Source organism: Furipterus horrens, unplaced genomic scaffold (genome assembly GCF_987537825.1).
Source record: "Furipterus horrens unplaced genomic scaffold, mFurHor1.1.pri manual_scaffold_3, whole genome shotgun sequence".
Classification (NCBI taxonomy): domain Eukaryota; kingdom Metazoa; phylum Chordata; class Mammalia; order Chiroptera; family Furipteridae; genus Furipterus; species Furipterus horrens.
Window position 1 is genome coordinate 159,420,025 of NW_028327173.1, and position 21,953 is coordinate 159,441,977.

The 21,953-nt window shown below is 34.6% G+C and overlaps 2 protein-coding genes and 1 non-coding gene across 6 annotated transcripts in view; 1 reads left to right on the plus strand and 2 right to left on the minus strand.

Moving 5' to 3' along the window:
- The window catches only part of PIGB (phosphatidylinositol glycan anchor biosynthesis class B), a 31,882-nt gene extending 19,709 nt beyond the window's left edge, over positions 1–12,173 (plus strand). Inside the window, 7 exon segments of the mRNA XM_090270643.1 lie at positions 570–621; positions 2,632–2,843; positions 3,429–3,493; positions 9,281–9,494; positions 11,292–11,472; positions 11,796–11,921; positions 11,924–12,173. Of these exon segments, the coding sequence (XP_090126769.1) occupies positions 570–621; positions 2,632–2,843; positions 3,429–3,493; positions 9,281–9,494; positions 11,292–11,472; positions 11,796–11,921; positions 11,924–11,941 (868 nt within the window). The 3' untranslated portion in view covers positions 11,942–12,173.
- Positions 11,770–21,953, minus strand: part of CCPG1 (cell cycle progression 1) — a 43,417-nt gene continuing 33,233 nt past the window's right edge. For 2 of the 4 annotated variants that reach the window (XM_090270635.1, XM_090270633.1), the window contains 3 exons: positions 19,102–19,223; positions 15,105–16,513; positions 12,540–12,917 (listed from right to left, as the gene is read on the minus strand). In XM_090270635.1, coding sequence (XP_090126761.1) covers positions 12,728–12,917; positions 15,105–16,513; positions 19,102–19,223 — 1,721 coding nt within the window. In that variant the 3' untranslated portion in view covers positions 12,540–12,727. Of the gene's footprint in view, positions 12,286–12,539; positions 12,918–15,104; positions 16,514–19,101; positions 19,224–21,877; positions 21,905–21,953 lie in introns of those variants that run through there. The other 2 variants (XM_090270634.1, XM_090270632.1) reach the window with 2 other exon arrangements.
- LOC150016522 (U6 spliceosomal RNA) lies at positions 19,760–19,866 on the minus strand. Its single transcript, XR_016510192.1, has one exon. It is a non-coding gene; the product is annotated as a U6 spliceosomal RNA (small nuclear RNA).

Here is a 21,953-nt window from a genome sequence, read left to right on the forward strand (position 1 = left end):
CATATCTCTGCACCTTCACGCCTCCACCCCTCCTACACATGTGGATGACTGGTTTCTTTAAATCCTTGATTGTCAGACTTCCATAGAGCTCAATTTTCTGACAATTCTGGGTGATAACTGGTTTTGCTGTTGTAATTTTTGCTGTAGCTGTGTTGTGGTGTGTGTGTTGTGTTTACCTGCACCTCCAGCTTGACAAGCCCAGCCAACTTCTTGACTATTCGTGAGAAACCTAGAGCCAGAGACCCCAAGCTAAGCTGTGTCTGGCTGGATTCTTGACTCGAGAAACTGTGAGATGATGTTTTTAAGTTGACAGGTTTTGGGGTAATTTGTTATGCAGCATTATATAATGCAGTGTTTATTACTTTTAAAAATTTGCTTAAATGCAGCTTATGTAATGAAAGGTCTTCCAAGATGTGTAAATCCATGTTCAGAATATGAAACAAAAGCATTTTTTAAGTGGTTTCTTTTTTAAAAATGGCTTTGATATAAGGCCCTTGCACATCCACATGCCAATATTGGATTTTCTGGAAGTTCAGAATGTTAATCATTCTTTTGTTTTTCACTTTCAGATTTGTCGCTTTGAGTTGGTCTCTGATAATTGATCGTATGTTTTTTGGTCAGGTGGGTATAATATATTAAACTATTTACAATGTAGCCATTTATTACAATAAAAGCTCAATCTGTTTTAAGTCAAACATTTGGGAACATAGGCAAGTTATTTTTTAAAAACTCCTAGCATATGCCTTTGGTTCAATTTGTTGCACTTCCTATACAGAATTTTGTATTTCTAATTGAAGTTCAAGAGGCCATTTTGTAAGGCATTTTTGTCAGGTTTGTAAGCAGTAAAGGTTAGATTTTTTAAAATGACTTTAGTTGATCTCAAGGTAATCCTTCAGAATTCAAATTAACCATAATACTCTACTCTTCAAGCATTTGGCTTGCCATTTTAATCTCATGACTGTTGGTTGTTTTTAAGTCACTTATGGGCTCTGGAATCATACTGCCGAAGTCCGAAGCTTAGTGCCCTCGTTACTAGCTGTGTGATGTTGGACATGTTACGTACCTTTCTTGCCTGTTTCTCTATCTGGGTCTCACAGTGTTAGAGGGTTAAATGACATGATGCACATGTAATGCTTACAGTGGTGCCTGGCATAAGTGAGCAGTTAACATTAGCTGTTGTTATTGCTTTTGATTATTATCTGCTTTGTGTCATACTTCCAATTGCAATGTTTCCAAGCTTTATCTTACTAGGTTAACACTTTTGAGTGCCAATGTCGCTGTGAGCAATGCTGACAAATTTTCCCAGAAGTGCCAGCATCACTCCCAGCGACTCTTTTTGATGGCTATAAATGTAAATAACAATGGAATAATTCGTATTTTGTTTTGTTCTTTTTTTGTACCTCAGGTTATATATTAATATCTTTCTCATGTTGATCCAAATTTTGAATTTTTACGCTTATTCAAATATTAACATATTGTTATAATTTTTACCTACATTTTAAGCGTTCCTTTAAATTTCATTTATCTTTACAATAATAGTCAAAACTCTATGCAGTGTCCATGATAAAGAAGCTTTTGCTAATGGACATTTTTATTGCTTCACAGTATAGTACAGCGTTAGCATTTTGTTTATAAACTTTTTCACTGTTGATAATCTGTTGATATATGTCTCTAGAGTGAATGCCGTTCGTGGTTTTTTTTTGCACGATTTTTTTTTCAAAACTTTATGCGATATTTGGCATACTTCTTGTTATCCATGTTACTATGTGTTTTTTCAAATTATAATCATAGGTTTTATATTATGCCATATATTATACTTCAAAAGCCATATTGAAGGATTTTCTAAAATAGTTATAATAAAATAATTTTAATGCAATAATTTTTTTGCTAAATTGCATCCAAGAACACTGCTTACAAAAGAAGAGTGAATTTTTCTATATGTCGTGAAATTTTCAGCAAATTATGATGAATAATAATGTTTTTAGACATTTTTCATAAATCTGCATTTCTCAGCAAAATAGCCTGGCATTTCTCACACGAATTTTAGCAATTGCACATGGCACTCAAAGGGTTAATGTGTGATATAAGGTACTAGAATTAAAAATTTTAATGTGGGCACCCCACATACACTCTCATAAAAATCATTTTTATGTGTTTTAGCTCTAATTGTTTTGAAAGATTTTATTTTTTATTTTGAGAGAGAGGGAGTGAGTGAGGGAGGGAGCGAAACATCAGTTGGTTGCCTCTCACATGTGCATGAGTAGCATGTGCCTGGCTGGCAATTAAACCAGTGACCTTTTGGTTCATAGGCAGGTGGCAAATCCACTGAGCCACATCAGCCAGGGCTTTAGCTCTAGTTTTATGTAAAACTTAACTTTGTCAAAATTTAAACGTTGATTCATTTTCTTCAATCTCACAAAACTAGTGTTTTACAAACTAATGAAGGACACATTAATACTTAAAACATAAATGATTTCATATGGTCATTACTCCAAATTGTTAGTGTAAACTACTATTTGTTTTTTAGTCTTCATTCCTGATTTAATGTCAAGATTCTGCCAAATTCCCTAATGCCAAAGATTCATACTTGGCACTAACACATTTCTGTTTCTCTTTCCTTCACTATGCCAGTGGACTCTGGTTCAGTATAATTTTTTGAAATTTAACGTGCTGCAGAATTTGGGAACATTTTATGGTTCTCACCCATGGCACTGGTACTTCAGTCAAGGATTTCCAGTGGTTCTGGGCACTCATCTACCCTTCTTTATTCATGGCTGCTTTCTAGCCCCAAAGAGGTACCGGATACTTCTGGTGACTGTACTGTGGACTCTTCTGGTTTACAGGTAAGATTTTATTTATTCGAAAAGTTAATTTTGATAATGTCACCAAGAAATTAAATTCTTCAAAAAGTAGACAGTTACCTTTTGAAAATGTATGAAATATTATGATTTGTTACTTGGGATGATTTAGCAGACAGAAAATGTAGTAATTACACTGGTGCTCAAATAAAATGAATACTTCTGATAGGTATAGTGTACTTAACAAGGAATGCATTCAATTTTTAAGAAGTTGAACAATTTCATTTGCTCTTAAAGAGAAACTATCAAAATTTTAAGTATTGAAGGAAACAATATTTTTAAATGAAAATTATGCATCTTCTAAATTTGACTAATATGACTTACTTGAATTGGTACTGGAATCTTTTTTTAGAATGTCACTGCACCTTAGATATTTACATCAAATGTTAGGATTACTTTTAACACCACCACCTTAGAATTTAAAAAATATGACACTGATTCCTGACGCATGAAATTCAATCTCAGTACTTAGAAGAACAGGTCATGTTAATTATGTTTCATTCTAAATGCATTAATTTATTAAAGTATCATGTAATATGAGAAAATGTTTTAATATTTTTTCTATTATAGCATGTTGAGCCACAAAGAATTCAGGTTTATCTATCCAGTTTTACCATTTTGTATGGTATTCTGTGGTAAGTATTTTTAACAAATTATTTATAAAGAAGTAGGTAAGACAAGAAGCTCCCATTAAAGCTCATTAAGCTATAAAATACTTATTTTCAACTAGGCTAAAAGAGAACTGCTTCTAATTACAAAATAATTGTATCACTGCAGTATTTTCTTTCTGCAGCCTAACCTTTTTTGCTGTCCTATAAAGTAAGATAAAATCATAAGGATCCAATATCTAAAGCACCTTCTGGTGGTGTTTCTGGCTATTAGAAATCTCTCACTAAAAAGGATGGAATAATAAGCCTATTTTAGAGTAGCTACTTTGTGATTAAACTAGTAAGTTCTTTTTTCCATAGATGAAAATATATTTATGCTGTTGAAACTAGTTTCTAATGCTTTAAGACTCACTCTAATGTATATGCAATTTTTAAAGTGATTCACAGCTGATTTTCTTTTTCAGCCCTTTATTTTTTTATCAGTAGGTCTTGGCAATATTTTTTTATATGTGACTTCTAAAGTTTGATATCACTCAGCTCTGGAATTTTTACATTGGTTGTTTTGGAAAAATTATTAATTGAAACTTTAACTTCAACTTTAATTCAAAATAAATGACTATTGATTTCCTTCAAATATTAATCACTAAAAAATCATTGCATTGAGAAGGGAAAAAAATGAGTCATCAACTGGGACTAGAGACAGGGCAAAGCTAGGGAGTTAATGGTATCAACCTTTTTTACTTACAAAAAGAACCCCAAAGAACCAGAGTTAAGCAGCCTTCTTTGACCATGTATACATTGCTTACAGATCTCAGATGTACTCTTTTCATTTACATATAAACATACACTCTATACATTTGAAGTACTGAAACCAAAATTAATGTATGCCATTCCTTTATGGTCTTACTTTATATACAGTGCAGGTACATATAAAAATATAGGTACCTAACAACTATTTGGCAAGTCTTAATAGTGGGCTCACCACAGCATATGTTTATTAGTCACTATCCTTTTTTACAAATTTGATTTGAGTTATAATTAAGTCGTTTGGTTTCTGCCCTGTTGAGCATTTCCAGACTATTGGAAGACAAATGTATGTGTGTTGTTTAATTCAGGAAGTTGTTTATAGATTTCACTTTTATAATTTGGGTTTTTCCAGAATTTCACTTGTATATACCTTTACAAAGTGTTTCAGGGAAAGACTGAGTTTTCTGAACCTCATACCCAGTCCAAAAAGTTACATCCTTAAGTGTTAGGATCCCGGTCATCTCTGTTCCAAATCTCAAAGACTTAGATAAAATGCTGGTGAGGGCTGAGAGATCCTCTCATAATGGACACGAATCGATCTTTCTTACATCCAGTGTCCACTCAGAAGGCTACCTGAAGGATTAAGACCCATCAAAACCCCTGACCTCACAGGATGTGATTTTTTTCCTGCAGACACATACCCAAGGTTCTTGAATGACCAAAAGATTGATTCTTAGGACATTTATACTGCCATTAAGAGCCAGAACCCCTTAATGCCAACAGGTTCCAAAAATAGGATCAATTAAGCAGTGAGTTCACCTAGACAGAAATCTTTGGGTGTTTAGGAAGGACATCAAACAACAGTTCTCTTTGGAGTTCTTGATGTTTCCAGTAGCCCAGTTTGAGTCTTTTCTAACCACCTGAAACCTTGAGTTATGTTGTATTTCAAATGTCAGTTTTATTCTATTCTTGTGTGACCTATTTGAACCTGATTTTCTATAAACATGACCCCTCTATTGGCAATTGCTGTGTAACAAGCCACCTCAAAATTTAGTGACTTAAAACTCCATTTATTTTTATTTCCAAGTCTATAGTTCAGCTGGGTTAGTTCTTCCCATCTCCACTGAGTTCACTCAAATGTTATCAGCTGCAGATGGGGTACACAAAGCCCTATAGACCTACGCTGGGCTCTTACCTATGGGGTTCAGCTGGCTATGAGCCAAGATAGCTTAGCTCTTCTGTGTGCTCTCACTCTGGAGCAGGCTAGCTAGGGCTTGTTCACGTGGTGTAGGCAGGGTTCCAAGAGAAGGAACAGACATGTAGAAAGCCCTTTGAGGCCCAAGCGTGGAACTGAACTGACACACTGTCATTTCCACCCCAGTCCCAAAGCCAGGGCAGATTCAAGAGATGAGGAATGAAGTCCAGGCTCAGGTAGGGAATGGACACAGGTAGTGGAATAACAGCCCATTTTTTTCAGTCTGCAGTAACTTTTCTATCCAAAAACAGGACTTAACTCTAGAAAAACATACCTCTGTCACTGGCTCTGATCCTTAGTGAACTTTATAATCCTGTGCCTCAGTTTCCTTATCTGTAAAATGAAGGTCCATTGGTCTAATAACACTGAAATTCTTAGACTGAACCTGTCACTTGTGCTGGTATGTTTCCAGCACGTGCTATCCATTCTGGGTTGAGTGTCTGTTTAATGTTTTTACCAGAGTAGCCAGTGCAGACTTGCTTGTCTCTGATTAGGCCACTTCGTTTTTCCATATGTCAATCTTTTAATCAGAATACATAGGTACATAGCCATAACTAAGGATTTTGTTTTAAAAATCATGCTTCCACTGCCCTCTCCCCAACCCCCTCCCCAGAGGCAGTCACGCTCTTTTAGGTGGTTATTTTGTTAACTTACCTCTAAATAAAATGCTAATATGGTTCGTAATAGTTCAATGAGTCTCTTCCCCAGGCCCAGTCTCATATCCCTTTCCAGAATTAAACTACCCTGTTTTTATCATGTAAAACTTAGTTTTCCTAAAAGGTATTTAAAAATAAAAACATTAATTTTGAAATATCTCAAATTGGTAGATGTTTTTTCTTAACACTGAGTTTTCTAATAATCCTTGTGAAAACCAGGATGCATGCTTGCTACCCATCAGTGTGTGATGGCATAAGTAATATACAGCCCCTAGCTTTCCCATCCTCATCATTACAATGAACCTTACCTGGGTAAGAAGGAACTAATCAGTCACTGCTGAAGAATACAGATTAACACTAAGTATCCAAAACGTAAAATGTGATTGTGTATATAAAGATAAATCATATGTGACGATTAGGAAATACAGCTCAGTAAAAGAAGAACCAACTCATGAAGCACCTTATATACTCATTTTTAGATTTTATCCCAGAGAGCAGTCAACTGGAACATAAAGGATTTAGAACACTTTTTAAACAGTAGTCCGATGAGAGCAATTTGATAAGAACCCAGTGTGTTTTATAAAAATATTTGTACAAAATAATAAACCATCAGTGTCATCCTCGAATCATGTAGCCCCATTCCCCATAGATAATTATCATTTTTTTATTAATTTTCCCAGAAATTTTCTATATACCCATTTTTAAATATCTTTTTGTAGGCACTTAAGGAGAAAATTAAATATTCTGGGATGTTATTTAGCATTGCGTTAGCAACTATATGAAATGAAGGGGTCTGTATTCTGACAGATAAGTCACCAGGGTTCATACTATATCCTTGTTCTCAAGGAAATTACATGAAGTTTGAAAGACTTCTTTAAGGACAGAAAGAAAACATGCAGTAATAGGGAGCCGGGTCTTATATTTTATTTCAAGTTAGGTAATGCTTACATTACCTAGCGGTGACTATGATTTTGTGAAGCTAGCTCATGTTAGGGTGTATCCTTTTAGTGAAAGCTGCATCTCCTTATTTGTATGTACAATTAAGTAGACTTATTGGATGATAGCTATTAGGACCTTATTAATTACCTCTTTTAAGTATTAAAGAGGCCACATTGCTTCCCTGTAAGAAAACCATGGATTCTGGGCTTCTCTTGTAACTCAGTCTCGCACTCAAGTTGCTATCTTTCCAACTCTCCCTTTGGCAACTCCATTTTCTGAAACCCCCTTGGGAAACTTTTCAATGTTAGATGGTTTGAAAACCCTCAGTCAAATTCAAGACTATTTAAGTGTTCCTTCTCGTCCCAAAATTTTCTTTATATTATTTCTCTAAATATGGAGATTCATTTCTCACTGAAAGAATCCATCATTCTAAAGTGAGCTAGCTTAAGAAAGGGAAAATCAATGTAAGGATAACATAAGCGATACCTAATTTAAAAGACCTTCAATATTGAAACTAGGAATACAAGCACATTATGCAGAATACCTTTTTTTACAACATTCACCACTGTGTGTATTCCATTTTCTCAGTCACCCATACTATTCTATCCCTAATGCCATAGTTTGATAATGCTTTAAATGAACATTTAGTGAATGAAAAAATTGTTAATGGGGGAACCACATTAGAGGACCATGGTATACTTATTTGAACACTCCTGAGTAACTTGTCTTCTAGGGCCTTGCCAGAGTAGGTTTTAAAGTACCTTTTGTAATTTGAGCTCACTAGGTAGATTTTAGTTTTTGCCTGTCAAAAGGACTTCACTTTCAGGTGGTATTTGCTGGTCTGTTTTTATCTGTGGCTGAAATTATTAGATAGCAGAACTTGGAATCCTATTTCAGTTCTAATAAAGCTAATTCTAGTTCTCATCCTCTTTAGTATGTTTCTCATTTTACCATTTCAAACATTTATCACACCACTTTTCATAATGTTCTTTGGTTCATCAAAGCTATTTCAAGCAGCACTAGGTGAAATGGATGTGTGATCAGCTACTGAATGTAATGAAGTGCATAGGTAATTTTATCTAAAATATTTATAGAGGAACAAAATTGAGCATTTAAGATTTCCTGCCCAAATATGATTTTACAGTTCTTCCTAAGCCAACTTTATGTTTAACTATAGTTTAAATGGAAACAATTCAAAATTAACTTGATTCATGTTCAATTATTTTTTAGTGATTGAGCCAAGCTAATTAGGTGGTGGTCATGGAAAAGTGCCTCAGCCCCAGTGGGAGTTAGTGCTAAAATTTCAAACAGACTGTAGACTGTACCCCGGATACCCAAATTCCAAAATAACTTATTATCTGTTTCGGTGAAGACAATATACGTAGAGTATAAAATCTAATGTCAAGGAAGTTTACTAATAAGCTTATTCTTTTCCAATGTAAAGGCCTGTTCTTTGATGTTATTTTCAACAGATCCTAATGTGCTCATTTCCAGTGGCTATTGCTAGAGAGTAGGACTATAGGAGGGGGACAAACTTTTACTTTTCATTTACCCTTCTGTTTTTCTACCATACTTCTTGTATTTTGCCACACTACAAAAAGGAAAATTGTTCAGCATCTCCAGATTATCCAACACTTAGAGCCTCTTCTTCCAGAAAGAGATCCACGCCACCGAAAATCTCCAGGGAGCCCAGTGATGTATTTCCTAAGAGAACATTTTGCTATACTTCCTCCAGAATGTACACAATCCATTACTAGTACTTCAGATATTAAAGAGAAGAGAGAGGTAACAGAATAAAAGTCCTATTTATTTAGCAACTACTATGTAGCAGCACAGGCACTCGACATACCCTTTTTACTAATACTTGTAAAAAGGTGCTGTTACCCCATTTGCAGCTGGGGAAACTAATGCTCAGCAAAGTAAAGCAACTTGTGCCAGAGCAAGAATTCAAATCTGGGACTCTTGGACTCCCTGGCCATAATCTTTCCATTATACTTCAATTCCTGTTTCTATAAAAAGGTCAAGACCTAGATGACAATAGACAATGATAGTGAATGGTCAGAGCAACCTACTGATTATATCTTGGTTATTCATGACAGCACTATAACTGCTACTTCCATGAGTATTATAAATGGATTTGCAACGAATACTTGCTTAGCTATAAGAAAACAAGACTGCCAGTGTTATGATTAAACATGTCATTCTATTTTCATACAGGTTATTCACTAAATCACCTGAAAACATGGAAAAAAACTGCTCTAAGTTTCCTATTTTTATCAAATATGCTCCCTGCCCTCTATACTGGTTTGGTTCATCAACGAGGTACTCTGGATGTCATGACTCACATTCAAGAACTCTGTTACAACATTCCCAATAAATCTGCAGCTTCAGTATTTGTAATGATGCCTTGCCACTCTACTCCTTTTTATAGGTAACAAAAATTGTTCCACTTTATGCTATTAAGAAAATAAAACTAATTTTAAATTACTTTCAGATTCCCAGATTTAAATTAATTGATCACTGATCAATGATAATAAAAAACTTAAAATTCCCTATTTATTCACTGGTAAATTTTAAAAACCATTTTAACTATGTCAATAAAATCATATGCCACTTTTCACTTTAATATCCTTTAAAATATTTTTAAATTTAAATTTGAGTGATCAGATTTAAATATATTACATATTTTATAGGTTATGGTATTCTTTTCTTTTTTTTTATCCTCACCCAAGGACATACTTAGTAATTTTAGAGAGAGGGAAAGAGAAAGAGAGAAACAGCAATTGACTAGGCAAGTGCCCTGACCAGGAATCAAACCTGTGACCTTTTCAGTTTACAAACTATGCTCCAACCAATGGAGCCACATCAGCCAGGGCTTAATTTCTTAGTCATTAAGTTATCACTGATCTTACTACACATCTTTGTGATACATCTATCTATACAATTTTGAATTAATCTCAAAACACTGGCTTCTAATCTAGATTTACTGCTAGACTATTGCCCTGGTCTTTAACCAGTCTTTTTAATCTCTTTGGATATCAGTTGTCTCACCTGTGAAGATTAGGGAACTCAATTAGATGATATCCTAATACTTGAATTGGGTATTTCTGGGAATATAACAATAAAATTGTCTTAACTATTTAGGGCACTTAAAAGACATCCATTTGGCCCTATGCAATTAGTTACCAATTGCCTAATATCATTACAAGTGCAAACAGCTTTTGTGAAGAAAATTCTACACCTATTAAACTTAATCTGGCTTTAAACAATCTGAAGTTAATTTTTGTGTGCACATTCAATCAACCTAGTATTAAAGTTATCTTTTAAAAATAATTTAACTTTTAAATACTCTAATGCCCTTCATTAATACACAATTTGGAAAATTAGAATCACCTAGCGAAAGTCACAGGTTAGATGTGAGACCCCAAGTGTCCCTTCAACTTCAGCTTCCCCTACTATAAAAAAGACCAGAGCTGAAAGAGGGACAGTCACCCTCCTGCCGTGCTCACAATAGCGGTAACACCGCAGAGGACAAGAATTCCACAGGTACCAAGTTGCTTTCCATACACGGTTGCAGTGCTTGATGTCTCAAGCTTTGTAGAGTTCACCAAGTGCTCACCTTATGTTTTTTTCAAAGTATACAATGCAGAGGAAAAAAAAAAAAGTATGGTGTCTACTTTGGAATACAAGGCTGCCAGCTGTTTCTGCTTTCCCCTTTACCTCCAAAATTATAAAAGTCATGAAATAATAGGTCTTGTGTAAATTTACTATGTATGCATTTCACATTTCATAGATAAAAATAAACCTCTCTTATGTATTTTTATTAACTTTTCCCAAGGCAGTTATAAACATAGCTTTTTGCGTGGTCCAAGTAAGTGGCATTAACTTGTCATAATTCACCAAGCCATCTTTTTTATATATGCTGAGTCTCCCTATACACACCATTACTTATTTGGATGTTAATCAGTAACATCTATTGCTCTCTATTACTGAATCTTACCTAAATTGAGGTTATGATGCTGCTGCACAGGTACATGGCCTGAGAGTCATATTCTCCATCTTTGAGAAAACTGTATTAAAGGCTTACCTCTTCACCTAAACTGGAACCCGGTTTACATTCAGATTTCACATTTTGTTAATGTAAATATGATATATCTTAAGAGTAATTTGAAAACTTTAACTTTTTAAAAAACTTTCTGTAACTACAACGGTAACTTTCTTTTCATAGCCATGTTCACTACCCACTTCCAATGCGATTTCTCCAATGTCCCCCAGACCTGACTGGAAAAAGTCAGTATCTAGACGAAGCAGATCTATTTTATCAAAATCCCTTAAGCTGGTTGTATAAAGAGTTTCACAACAATTCAACATTGCCTACTCACTTGATCATCTTCAGCATTTTGGAGGAGGTAAGGAAACATGAAGAAATGGAAAAACAGTTTCACCTTAGGTTTATAAACAGGGAAATAACAGTTATGGTCCTTTTAACCCCTCTGGTTTGTAACTGGTCTTTTCCCTACACAAAATCAGCCCCACTTCTATGTATGTCAGTACCTATCTATGACTAAATCTATATCCATCTATCTATATAACTCACCGTAAGTTAATTAAGGAATTGCATTATTTTATTAAGAAAAAGTTGTAGAGGTACAAATCAGAATTCGTCATTCTAAAATTCTTGAAACAATACTCAGCAAAATGTAGCCTTTATTTACTTAAAATTTATTTCTAGGAAATAAGTGCTTTCCTAATTTCAAGAAACTATGAAAGAACTGCTGTTTTCTTCCACACTCACTTGCCAGAAGGTCGAACTGGAAGTCACATATACGTCTATGAACGGAAGTTAAAAGGAAAACTCCACAGAAGATGAAATTCTGAACTTTGTTGAGATCTTTCCCAGAGAAATACACACTGCTGGGTAAAAATATTGAGATGCTGCTTAAATACACTAGTAAACATTTGGTGAGATTCATGGAACTACCAAAAAACCTATGAACTGCTTTACCATATAGTACTATTGAGGAAATGTATGAAAAATATCACAAAAGTATAATATAAAACTATGTCAATACAATGCCAGATTTTAAATAAAGACCTTTAGTTTTCCTCATGGTGTAGTTTTATTGTTTCTTCCACAATATTCAGATGTGCAAGAAATTTCACAAGAGAACAAATCAGCAAGCTCATAAGAAGGCAGCAAATTCTTCACAAGTCAACGGGCTCTTGAACCCACAAAAAGACAAGAAGCAATAGTAAGATTATAAAACGTTAAAGAAGAAATTCCACCACAGTGTACACTTATCAAGCTCTACTGCAAATTTAACACAAGTATCAGTGTTAATTACACTTTGTCATGTATGATTTGAGCTTGCTTTAAAACTCATACACTGAAAGGAAGTCTCATTTCATGCACAAAATCTGTTTATGCCTGGTTTCCTTAACAGAACTACAGTTGAACATTTCCAGTGCCGAAAGATATTCAGCAAAGCTAAACATCAGGTTAGTAAGCTTTTGCTTGATGCTTCTGAGTAATAATATAGTCATCACACTGATACTTAGAAATTATAAAGACATTGTTATCTTGATCTCATCCTAGTTTCAACACCAAACATTGTAGAAAGCATCCATATTTGTTAGTTTTCTAATTTAACTTAATCATGACGGTCAATATTTAGGGTCGAAAGGTAATTGCCCCAATTCTATTTCGACATTTGCCATTTGTCTTCCATTAGTGCGATCATATTTATGCCATTTACCTTCCCTCTTATAAGGTTGTGGCTGAGGGTGCTTCTGCTCTTGTTTTCGATGCCTGGAGTTTTCAATATTTACCGTACGTTGCTTTTTATCTGGTCGACTGAAAGCAGTAAACACATTTTTCATCTATGTTAGAGTTAAATTTATTTAAACAAGAAACAATCAATGTTTTTCTCCTTTATTCTATTATCTGAACACTGAAAAAGGATGTTAATCTGAAATATAATCATAATATAACCATGCCAGACTCAGTATTATACCTTTATTCTATAGAAGAAAAAAGAAATGTGGCAATAAAATACTGAGGTGTGTTTTTATTATTTTCCTTCCTTTCCTGTAAAAATCAATCCCGCCCCATTGGCTGTATATATACATTTCCCCTAACAGAAATGTATATATATATATCTCTTGCACACAGTCTTTTTTTTTTTCTCTCCTACAGCTAAAGTTCACAATGTTTACATTTACTGCTTTCCTCTCTCTCTAATCAGGCTTCTGTCACAATGTCAAACAGTCCATAATGCCATCAGGCTTGTCACTACTCTTGAAACAGTCCATAATGCCATCCATGGCCACCCATTTCCAAGCCAAGAAATCCAGTCCTTTTTATTGTATTTGACACATTTACATATACTCCTCTTACTAGAGATCATCTCAGTTCATGATGCCACTCTCTGTCATTCTCAGCCTCCTCTTCCTACAACCCCCTTATATGTTGGTGTTCCCCAGGAATCTGATAAATACCTCCAGCCTAGACTACACTGACACACAGTCTGGGCTAGAGATAGTCATATAACTAATCCTCTCCATTAGGATGTCAACAGGTACCTCCAAGCACAATTCTCATTTCCAATGCCCCTTACCCCAAACCTGGTATTCCTTATCTTGGTGATCTCACTATCCAACTAGTGACCCAATCTAGAAATCTGGAAACCACTGTTACTTCTACTTCTCTTTCACAAGAAATACCACTAATCTTACTTACTGTATATTATGCAAATCTGTCTCCCACCTTTCCACTCATTCTCATCAGTTCATGTCTGTATTGTTTTAAAGACCATCTTATTAGCTTCATCCTTTTCAATTGCTTATTCTTCAGGCCACTGCCAGTGATTCAAAATGCAATAAAGCAAGTCCTTGAGCATAAAATTTTTATGACTCTTGAGCTAAATATTTTCTATCCATACTCCAGCACTATCTTGCCTCCCTAAAGTGGCACATCTTCAGATCTCCAAATCAAAGTTCCCTTTGGGTAGAATGTCCTACCCTATCTGCTTAACAAATTCATTTCTCCTTCAAAAGCCAGTTTTAAAATGTTTAGTTCAAAGGCCACCTCGTTCATGAAGCCTTCCCACACATCTCCAGACTGAGGCCACTATATACAGTGCCTCTATACCTCCATTAATTTACCTAACTCTCCAAAAGCTTGTCATCTCCTTTACAGCAAGAATTTTTCATGTGTTTCCTCAGGGCAGCCTCACAGTGCTTTGCTCATTATATGCACTAGACAGTCATTTAATGACTAAATACACCAGAATCAGTCTCATTATTTTATAGACACATTACTTTTATTCAAGAAGATAACTATGTTAAATGTAAAAACTAAAGCTAACATTTGAAGATTAGTCAAGTTTCATATTACAGAATATAAAGCTGATAACTAATAGATAGTTAATTTTAGTAGTTATATAGAAAGCACACACATTAAAACTTGTGGCTGGCCAAGTTTGCCTCTTTGATCATATCTACCTTTATCAACAATAATTCTGTAATAAGTGTATTAAATACCATAATTTAGTTGGTAAAATGGAATAGACAAATGAAAATAAGTGGGACAACCAAATTATTGTATGTGAGCTCTTCTGATTTCAAAGTTTAATTTGTATTGTTCACGCCTAGCTTCCCAAACGTAAGTAAATAAAAGATTAAAGGAAAATAATCTTAAGGTGATTGATTACCTTTTCATATAGACTAAAATGAAAAGAAACAAAAAAGGCTAAAATAGGATTTATATATCCTTAACTGATTTCTTAAGGCAGAAATTAAACTAGTTGTTCAAGTCAAACTGATTATATAAAATTTCAATTTGCAATAGCTATTAAGTTGAAATTATGTTTAAATTTATTCTAAATTCTCTGGCAATAAAGTACTTTTACAAATAGTACCTTTTTCTTTTACAAAAAGTACTTTTCAAATAGTAACATTCCAAGGAACTTATCAAATGATAAAATGCTATCCAATCTATAAATGTTAAAAACTATTATAACATGGTGATATGTAAACCGACCTGGGTCCATATGGAGAGGAAAAAGTGTGACCAAAGAAGTGTCTATATATATATTCATCCAACTTCTCAAACACTCCATCATTATCTACTTGATATTCCTTGATGTCTTTAAGATAATCTTTGACATCATTAACAAAGTCAGTGAAGAGCTTCTGATCATGAATAAAGATACCATGTATGAAAAACTTATTGATGAATTGATCAACTTCTTTCCAGTGATGAAAACCATCCAGTTTTTCTACTAAGTACCCTTCAATTAACTGTCTAAATTCATCTATCCTTACAGGATTCAACATTTTCATATTAAAAAGGTTAATGGATTCCTGCTGAGCACATTCAAATACATCAGAACAAGCCTTTCTGAAAGAATTATAATTTTCACTACAGCCACGTTCAGTGCCGCATTTCTGTGAATTTGTATTTTTTCCAAATTCTTCAAAATGAATTGGCCTTCCTTTCCTTCCCTCTCTTTGCATGGTAGGGCCTCTAGTATTCTGGTTTTGTGTACGTGCCTTATACTGTGGATATAAATATTCACTAGAAACTGTTGGTTTTTTAGCTGCTCTGTCTTTTGTAGCACCAAATCTTTTATTGCCCTTTTCATCGAAGATGTTCTTGGTGGTATCTTTGAAATGTCTGAAGGTGGATTTAACTGAATCTGAGAATTTTTTCAGATTTTCTTTCACAGCTTCTTTAGCCTGCTTAATTTTTTCTTTATGATGCCTCACAAACTCCTTGGTAGAATTCTTCATGGCATCAAAAGTTTCCTTAACTGAACCTAAAAATGTTTCCTTTGACTTATTTTTAGCCCTGTGGTTTCCTCTGCTCCCTTTTTTTTTCCCCTCAGTTTCTTGTTTTCCATTTTGATCCTTTGCCTCAATATACAGTCTTTCCCACAAATCAGAACGCTGCTGTTCAAAGTTTAACTTCCGCTCCAGCTCAGTGAGTCTTTCCCGTAGAATTTCTACTTCCTTTTTTTCTGTCAATACGTTGGGAGAGTCTGGGCTGCCATGTGCCTCCCTAGAGCTTAGCTGCTGAAGTTCTACCCTTAAAGCCATGGTTTTCAGTCGTTCTCTCTCCAGTTCTCTCCTTAGCATCTTTGCTTCTGCCAACAGAGTCTCCCTTTGATTAAGGAAGCTGTGTGTTTTCTGCTTTTCTTCTTTCAAATGCTGCTTAAGTTTCTGATTTTCTGTAACTAATTCAGCACTTGTCCCTTTATCTTCCAATATCCTAATCTGTTCTCTTAGTCTCCTTAACTCTTCCTGTAGTGAAGACAATGCTTTTTCTTCCTTCTCCAGAGATATTCTTAAATACTCATTTTCTATATCAAGGTTCTTTCTCTCAGTTTTAAAGGACATCTTCTCTGCTTCAGTAAAGGTCCAACACTTTGCAAGGTTTTCCTTCAATGACTAAATTTTTGTGAAAGAGAAGAAAAATGTCAAGTGTTTCAAAAGCTGAATTTAAATCTTTAACATATAATACATCATAAATTTTTAGTGTCTATTTATGCAGACTATCCTTGATGCAAAAATTTCCAATATATAAAAATTGGAAAATACAGGACTGATACATGAAAATGCACAGCAGAGAAGTACATCAAAGTAAGAACATAGGATGTTCGAAGACTTTGTTAAAAATTAGAGTTCGGTTTGTCTCCAAGATTCTAAAACTAGGGATGGGGTACTTCTAATTAGTGTTTCCCACAGTCATTTGAAATCCTTACTGGCTTCTAGGCCCACTTACATATTAGGAGAAAAAGAGATAAGCCTCCTATCTATTGACTACAGGATTTCAATCTCTCCCAATAAGGCTCTTAGAGAGAATGTAGATAGGACTAAAAGCTTTTCTGATCCTTCTGTGAGAGAGATTAATTTTTATAAAAAGTATAATTACAGCTAGAGATTACATGACACTTCAAAAAATTCCCTTTATATTCATTGCACTCTTAGAAGGAAAACAAAACTCATTAAAAAAATTTTTAATTTTAATTATTTACTTTTAGAGAGGGGAAGGGAGTGAGAGAGGGAGAGAAACATGCGAGAGGTATGTCAATCGGTTACACACCCTCAATGGGGACCTGGTCCACAATCCAGGCATGTGCCCTGACTGGGAATCGAACCAGCAACCTTTTAATTTACATGCTGACACTCAAGCCACTGACCCACACCAGCCAGGGCAGAAGGAAAATATTTCAATAATCTTCATCCTGTTTGAAACATCTTAGTCCTATGGAAATTAATGTCTAAATTCTGATAAATCATATAGTTTCTTTTGCAACTTAGAGGACAGAATGAATCTTGGTAACACTTATAACTCATTCCCCCAAATTCAAATAATCTTCTGAAGAAACTGTGGTAAGAGTAGTAATATAATTCCAAGGTCAGTACCTTTGATAGAAAAAAAATCATGTTCAATCAGGTTTACAAAATTTTGCTGCAGTTCAAGGTTGCTTTGAGTGGTCTGATTTTTCTTTCAACATATGTATTAGTAACAAACTAAGCAAAATAGCAAAAAACTACACAACAAGTTTAAACAGGTTAGTAATGGTTATTGGTAATATCTAGTCAGTTAAAAAAACTTATGTATAAATCAGCAAAATGATACTTAAATTTTGCTTGATTTACCAAATGAATCATACCAGAAAAATATCTGACTTGCAGAAAAAAGCAAAAATTAAAAAATGTCCTTTAAGAAAATGACAGTCTCTTCCACTTAAAAATAACTATCTGAAATGGGTATTTCACTGTCTGGCTCATTAATCTTCAGAGAACGAATTAAAATTTAAAGTTCCATTATAGTCATTTCATCTGCTATGTAAAAGAAAACAAGTTTCAGTTAACCAGCAAAAGTGAGCCGTGGAGGAGAACTTCGTGGTTTAGTATTATCTGTAAATGCAAAGTAATAGGCAGCCACAGAATGACTGCAGGATTCAGTAAACTCCATATCCTTGAGTTAAGTGACCCGTAAACAGATCCCGGGCAGGTCGTCCATGTAGATCTTCAAAATCCAAACCACATTTAACAGATGGAGACAGCAGCTCTGCAAGAACTGACATAGTAAAACATCTAGGCAGGGCCAGTCTCCTAAAAGCCAGTGCCTATCAAACCAGAAACCATGCTGGTAAAAGAAAATGAATACTCTTGAAAACATCCTCTGACCAAGGTAGGGAAAATGACAGTATTAACAATTAACTTCAGTAGTCTTTCCCTAAAATATATAATTCAAATGTCAAGTGGGGTTCTGTCTTCCAAAGAAACGTAATCATAATCGTATAAGGGACACATACATTAAGTGTGAAGGAAAACTGGGGAAATTGAAGAAAAAAGGAACAGTTTATTTTCCTACCGAGTTTATCTACAATCCCTACACACCCTTCCCAGGGAAGAACTAGACAGGAGACCAGCTATTTTGCTGGTCCTCATAAATGCACAAATGTGTTAGGTAACTGGACAGAATGAACAAGCAGTCCTGTTGGAGGTAGGTGAGTGTTAGGTAGGAAAGTGTAACATGCTGTCTTCCATCAGAACTAACAAGAAACCAGAGGAAAAACTGGCAGATTATTTTCCTTGATTAAGGGAAGAGCTTAGGCAGGCTACAAACACACCTTCTCTTTCTCACTGAATAAAATTGTTTGGTCAGCTCTGTAAAACCTAAGTTAATAATAATATTTTATATATAATATCAACTTAATGTTAACTATACTATAAGTGATTAGGACTAATACCTTTGAAGTGAGAATTACTGCCAGTTGCTAGCCTTGGAAAAGTTACTTTTTTGAACCTTTTTATCTCTAAAATGAAATTAACACTTGCTTAATTCATAGGGCTGTGGTGAGAAGAGAAATACTATACATGAGTACAGTGACTAAGACATAGTAACTAATCAACAATTACCATTATTATTACTGATTTACTAATCTGTACTGTACTTGTACCTGAATAGCATATTAATTATTGGCTAACAATTATTTTTTATAAAATGTGTTAGTAGTACGCACCTTATAATCTGTAACAGACTCTTGTTTCTGGTGGCACTGGGAAAGATAATCCTTCATATCATTCAATTCATCTTCATGTATCTTTGTGACTAACTGTTGACGTTTCTGAATCTGAATTGTGCCTAAAAATGAGAAATTTTATTAGAGATATATAACATAAATGTTTTGATTACCAATATTTTGAAAATTTTAATAAACATTTTATCTACATATATTTGACTAATCAAGACAGGATCATTTTCTTCAAAATATCAGCATTTCACAGTTCTATAAAATTTCTGAATATATAAACATAGAATGAATAAAATAAAGTCTCATGGTGTCATTCATCGAACGGTGGTGAATAGATGTTAAATATAATATAAATCAGGCCAAATAGGTTAACATACTTTTTTATTATTATTTCTCATACACCTAAGGATATTTAAGCAGTTCACTATCCTTTTGATTAAAACAAGCCAACCCACATTACTCAAACAAAGAAAACAATTTACAGTAATGTTTTTTCTTACTATACTGAAGACACGAAGGTCTGTTTTTTTCTCTTTTTTTATAGTGAAAAGTCATGATTTTGCTATCGAGTGCTACACATTGTGCTTTGACTCCTATTTCTTCTGAGCTAATCAGAGGGTGTGAGGATGCCCGCCAGGGCACTGAGCGAAATATGGTACGCTTCACAAAACTGCGTGTCATCCTTGTGCAGAGGCCATGTTACTCTTCTCTGCATCGTTCAAATTTTAGTGTACCTGCTGCAGAAGCGAGCACTCAGGTCTGTTGCTTTTGAGAGATCTCTGAAGTATATAAAGTGTTGCACTCTCCAAGACAGAGAAAAAAAACAAAGCATGGCGTCTATTCACAAGTTATAAGGAAAAAGAAAAATGCCTATTTTTTCTTACTCTAAGTTGCCTAAATAATATAACACAAACCCAAAAGGTATAGCAAGGAAAATAGCTAACTGTGATTACCCACCATTCTCAAAACCAAATCTTTTAATTCTGTGTTAGTTAGGTCTGTACTAGAGTACCATCATCCTATCCTAGCAGTGACAAAGGAATCTTAAACCAACTAAAAAATTAAAATCATCTTAAAAATTAAAATGTTAATTTGCCAAGACATGCCTGTTCACATGCTGCTACATGCTTCATGCATGAAGAGGAAAAAAACACTAAATCAAAAATAAAGCAAAATGTATGACAATTTTAATATTACATCTACTGAGTAGCACAGCATTATGTAAAGGTACTACAGAATTTTGTAATGAAAGGATGTAATAAAAGTTTATTATTTCTTCTCTTACTGCTAAAAAAAATTCATTTTTAATTTCTTCAATACCTCTTGATATAGAGAGAAATCTTTTACCAAAGTACAAACAACTATTACCAATTAACAGCTGATGCTCTGTTAGGATTCACATCTTTTTAAGTTTTCCAATTTATAAAAGCATGGCAAATTTTTTTCAGTATCACTCAAAAGAATTCAGATTTTTTTTTTTTAATGTTGAAATAAATACATATGTAGTTCTCCAAGTGACAGAACATCTTTCTTTTCAAACTTCTAATAGGATGAATTCCTTTGCTCACTGGAAAATAACCTGGAAGTATGTGTTGAGATCTGAATTGGCAGCACTATTACGTAGCATTGTTTAATGACTGTCGATCTCACTACTGGGATTTTTTCCTCCCCAAGACTGAGGCAGCAGCCACTCCCTAGAGTTTCTTTTATTTATTTATTTTTTCCCTAAATCTTCAGCTGCCTAACTATAAAGTTTCACTGCCCAAAGTACAATCTTTGGCCTTCTGACCATGTGTAAAAGTATCTCTCTCTTAATTACATTAACCCACTGTCAGTTTTTGCTATCACTGCTATAAAAAGACTTCTCCTCTACAGATCTGACCAGAGCTTCCAGCCACTACATCCAGCTGCCTGTTGCGCACACTTTGGGGGGCAACTTCATGGAAACAACAACAAAAAAATCAAACTTCAACAGCTAACCTAAACAATTTTAGAGTAAAGTTTGGTAAAAACAAACCAAACTGGCTCACCATCTGTTTCCTTTATAATCTAATAAAGATTTATAAAGTCACACCCCCACCTCCAAAAGTAAAGCAGCTAGCACACTTCTTGGAATTAAAAAACAAAAAAGCCCACCAATACCTTGAATATCCCACCTCAAAGTAGTTTTCCATTATTACTTCAATGTCCCTTATTTCACCAACCTTCTCTCATATCCACCATCTCTATAATTAAGGCTCTGATCACTGAATATCTAAATTACAAAATTTCCCAGATGACTCTTCTAATTTTCCCCATATCATTTTCCTTCCTGCACTTTTTCTCTAAAACTACTGCCATCAAATCACCCTGTAAATCTAACTCTCCTACCCAGATTCCAAGATGTTTTATAATATAACAGCATGCCACACTACAACCTTTCACTCCATTACTTCTAAATATCAATTCTGCTATGTCTTCTCACTGTTCCCAAACCCAGCAAGTTTACTTTTAGGTGATGAGGATTTCCACTGCTGGAATGTTCCACTTTCCTTCCACCTAGCATAAGACCGAACCGGAGACCTTTTGGTTCACAAGCCAGCACTCAGTCCACAGGACCACACCAGCCAGGGCTAATTTCTCAATTTTGAATGCACTCCTCTCTAAACTCATCTTCCTACAAAATACTTAGAAGTTCATGCAATTAGTGAGGTTTTAATGAAATCTGAAATAACATTAAATCATTCAATTTTTTTTAGTAGAAAAAAAAAGATTAAGGTAGGACCTTCTCCTTTGCTACCTCCACGTTTACCTGTGGAGAAAAAGAATCATGCGCATAAAAAGATTCATACATTTGCTCC